The 4024-nt window shown below is 45.1% G+C and overlaps 1 protein-coding gene across 1 annotated transcript; it reads left to right on the top strand.

Annotated features, from left to right (window-relative positions):
• Positions 1–684: 684 nt before the first annotated feature.
• On the top strand, positions 685–1346 carry LOC130085442 (uncharacterized). The gene has a single exon (XM_056251203.1). The coding sequence runs from the start codon at positions 711–713 to the stop codon at positions 1344–1346; it is 636 nt and encodes a 211-aa protein (XP_056107178.1). The 5' UTR covers positions 685–710.
• Positions 1347–4024: the final 2678 nt, after the last annotated feature.

The raw sequence follows: 4024 nt of genomic DNA, 5'->3' as shown, positions 1-4024 counted from the left end.
AACATCCTCAGCACATTCAACTGTGCACTCCAGGCTATGCCGACTGTTCTCACAGCCTACACTCTTGCCCCTCATTTTCCACGCTCAAAAGGATCTTCTCAGAGCATCAGCGCAGTATGCTGCACAGACGCAAGGCCCAGCTGAATCAGCTTTCTTTTGAAAAGGACCTCACTTCACAAGTTCCGAGTGGAAGGATACTTTGATGAGGAGGTTCTGCTCCGAGAAATAGCGCCTCCTGACTGTACTGACAGGAAGGACTGGAGAGAGGACAGCGCTGCCTCCACTCAAAGTACTGGTAGGTTCAAAGTCTCTGTGCTTGAGTATGTGCATGCGTGTGTGTGTGTGTCTCATGGCAATGCATATGCCTCTGTTGACTGCTTTAAAATGCAATGTTGGAGAGATGCTTCTGGTGTTACATCTAATATGTTGTATAGTCAAGTGTTTTATGGATATTCATAACATTGCTTCTATGTAATGTGGTGTAGGCTATAGGCTACCTGAAAATATTGCTGTTGGTTATGTTTAACGTGATGATTACGTGCTGAGCGAATAGAGTATACGATTATTATAAATATAAGTGGTCACTTCTATTCGCCGACGACAACTTCCAAGCTGACAAAACCCGTTGGGGGCTTGAACGTCAAGTGCAAGACTGGAATGAGCGGTTAGACGCACACGGACTGCGCCTTAACATCAAAAAGACCGAGTATATGGAGTGCGGACCCCAAACCGACGGGACAATCAGAGTTGGAGGGCAGCCATTAAACAAAGTCACCGAATTTAAATATCTTGGTTCTCTAATACGGAGTGACGGGGACTCTCTTCCCGACGCCCGAGCCCGAGTCAACACAGCATGGCTTAAATGGAGACAAGTCACAGGCATTCTCTGTGACCGTCGAATGCCCATATCACTCAAGGGCAAGATTTATAAAACCGTTGTACGTCCGGTCGCGTTGTACGGTTCCGAATGTTGGCCAGCCACCATCAAACATGAGCAGTCCCTCCATGTTATGGAGATGAAGATGCTCCGCTGGTCCCTCGGCCTCACGCGATTCGACCGCGTCATGAATGAAGATGTCCGAAGGCGCATGGGCGTGGTGCCCATAGTCCAAAAGATGCGTGAAGCCCGACTCTGCTGGTATGGCCATGTCATCAGAAGTGGAGATGAGACAACGGTGAAAACGGCCTATAATCTATCACCACCCGGACAACGACCGCGTGGCCGGCAGAAAAAGCGGTGGCTCGATCGTCTGGCGGAAGATATGCGCGCAGTAAATATCACCACTGAAGATGCCCTGGATCGAGCCAAGTGGCGAAAAGCATGCAAGCAAGCGGACCCTATATAAATATGGGATACACGCTAGGACAGAGAGAGATTATTATAAATATAAGTACTGTAGGCTAATAATAATTGCGCCCTCCCATGCATTTCATATGCCCCCCTAAAGACTGAGGTCTGGTGACGCGTCTGGCTATACTTCACATTAGCATCCATTTTGTGTCATCACTCTTTTAACATCTCTATGCAGTAATCAACAAATCAACTCAACTCGAATAACATAGTGAAACTTGCAATACTCACTTTCTCTCTGGACACACACAACTTTAAACACTCAAAGGAACATAACGATTAGGGGTGCACGATTCAGAAAATGTCACGATTCGATACCGATTTTTTGTCTCAAGATTCGATTCAAAATCGATTTTCGATTCAAAAACGATTCTCGATTCAAAAAACGATTCGCAGTATATAAATTCCTATGTGATTGATTGCAGTAGACACAATTTAAAAGAAAAAAAAACACAACAAATTAAATGTAGTTTGATATTACTTTATGTCTTCATACAAAAATAAAAACTTTTGCAACTAAAAAGTGCAAAGTGCCAAGCTTTGGCCAGCTTTCAAATACATTTAATTCAAGTTTAAAATAAAAATTAAATAAAAAGCTTTTACATTTAGCTTTAAAGTGCTGTAGTCAGATCAAACAAACAATTATGCTAAATGTGGTTTAAGGAGTACTTCAGCTACCAGGCTGACTGTTGAAATGTGAACTCGACTGGGCACATTGAACTTCCTAAAAATATACTAATGTCATGGAACCCTTGCGAAATAATTTTAAATAGATTTTAAAAAGCCACCGCTACTGGTAACATCTATGGTTAGATTGATTTGTTTAGATCCAGTGAAGTCGTTCATAGGCGTAATTTGCGGGTATCTCCAGTTAACTAGCAGAGCATTCATTTAGTTCGCTATTAAATAAGAGATCTGTTGTTTTTGAAATCAAGCTGAGCGCTCGTTGCCGCTGCTATGTGTCATGGATACAGTGTTCTCTGTGGCTCGCGCAGTCTTCACTCGGACGCGCGCTTCATATCGCCGTTGTGGTTCCGGTGAAATCTCAAAATAAAATGCACACAAACGTGATGAACATATTCGGTTTTGATGAGAGAGAGAAAAAACTATACGAGTGCGGTTTAGAACCCGTAACCTCTGACACGCTTGGCAAAAGATCTACAGACCATTAAGAACTCAAACATAATCTGCGGATCGATGCATTTATTTCCGGGTTGAGCAGAGAGAGGCTGCACAGTTTGACCAGCGGGCGGCAAGAACTTGCAATGTAACTATTTATCAGACCAGCCCTCGCAGCCTCGAAACACTACCGAACCACCGGTAAAAGTCCCGACTCACCCGATTGCCACTCCGCCCGTGCACGCCATTAAAAAAAAAAAAAAATGAATCGATTTTTGGAATTCTATGAATCGATTCTGAATCGGTAAAGATTGAATCGCGATTCAAACGTGAATCGATTTTTTTGCACACCCCTAATAACGATGATTATATAACTGCATTTAGTAAGGGAATTTCACAGCTCGTTCTCACTGAAGATAACGGCTGATGCCAGAGTGGATCGCGCGTGCACACCGCTATGAAGCACCCCACCGAATGAGCTGTGTTCCACCAAAATAAGAGTCCCCACGATCGGGAAGAGAGCGCTTGTATACATCCACGTCATAAATCAGTGTCATTAGTGAGACTTTCACACAGCCGCCCCCAAATTCCATGCAATTTGCTCCTGAGAAAGGCTCACTGCTCAGCCTCTTCCTTAGGCACTATGACGGAATCCGTTTCCCCCTATGAATCTGGGATAGCTGGGAGGGCAATGAGACTGGCAACTGGTCTGGTGTAGACTTTGTCCTTGATCCGGACATCTGCTGACCTTACACGACCATCAGCGCTCTGATGTACCTTAGTCACTCTGCCGACGGGCCAAAGAGCCCTGGGAAGCTGCGGGTCCATCATCAGAACAACAGAGTTGACCGCAAGATCCATGTGGTGGTATGCCACTTCTGTCGAGGCTGCAGGGTGGGCAAGTAGTACCTTATAAACCTAGACCAGAAGTGGTCTGCCAAGACCTGACAGTGCCTCCATCTTCTCCTGATCAAGCCTTTACTCTTTTTGTATACCACCTGGGGCAAAGCACCATCCAGCCACCCCATCAAGAGGATGTTCGGAGTGATTGCATCCAGATCCGCTATGTTGGCTGAGGTATATCCCAGTGGCTTTGTGTTCAGTATCGCCTCCACTTCCAACAAGACGGTACGGAGTACTTCTACAGAGACCGGCTGAGCTCATATAACTGTATACAAAGCAGATTTGACCGATCTTATCTCTCGCTATAGCCTGGTTAAAACCAGACCATTCTCAGTTGTAACTGAGTTATGGTCTGGCAAAGCGTCATAGACAAATCATTTCCAGAGGGGCATCACCAACGGACGTCGCGGATAGACCTAAAACCAATTAGAGCGATGAAGGAGATGACGTATGCAGAGCGGCGGAGAAATATCTCTCCGAGTGTTGTTCTTTGCTCGGTTTTTAACAAAAAGGAAACGTTCAAATCGATTAAAACAGACGCGATAGCTGATTCGAACGAGTGATGTTCGACGGCGGCATCCATCTTTGTAATGTAGGCTACAAAATATGCTTCAAAATCCCAGAGCTGTCGTCATCGTGTAAAGCCCGCCC

This window comes from Rhinichthys klamathensis, unplaced genomic scaffold, assembly GCF_029890125.1.
Source record: "Rhinichthys klamathensis goyatoka isolate OS25496 unplaced genomic scaffold, OSU_Roscu_1.1 h1tg000079l_1, whole genome shotgun sequence".
Lineage (NCBI taxonomy): Eukaryota > Metazoa > Chordata > Actinopteri > Cypriniformes > Leuciscidae > Rhinichthys > Rhinichthys klamathensis.
Note: the sequence above shows the minus strand (reverse complement) of the source record. Positions and strands in the feature narration are given on the sequence as shown.

What these genes read in the sequence shown, in the direction of transcription:
- LOC130085442 (XM_056251203.1), top strand. Translation starts at nt 711, where the DNA reads ATGGAGTGCGGACCCCAAACCGACGGGACAATCAGAGTTGGAGGGCAG.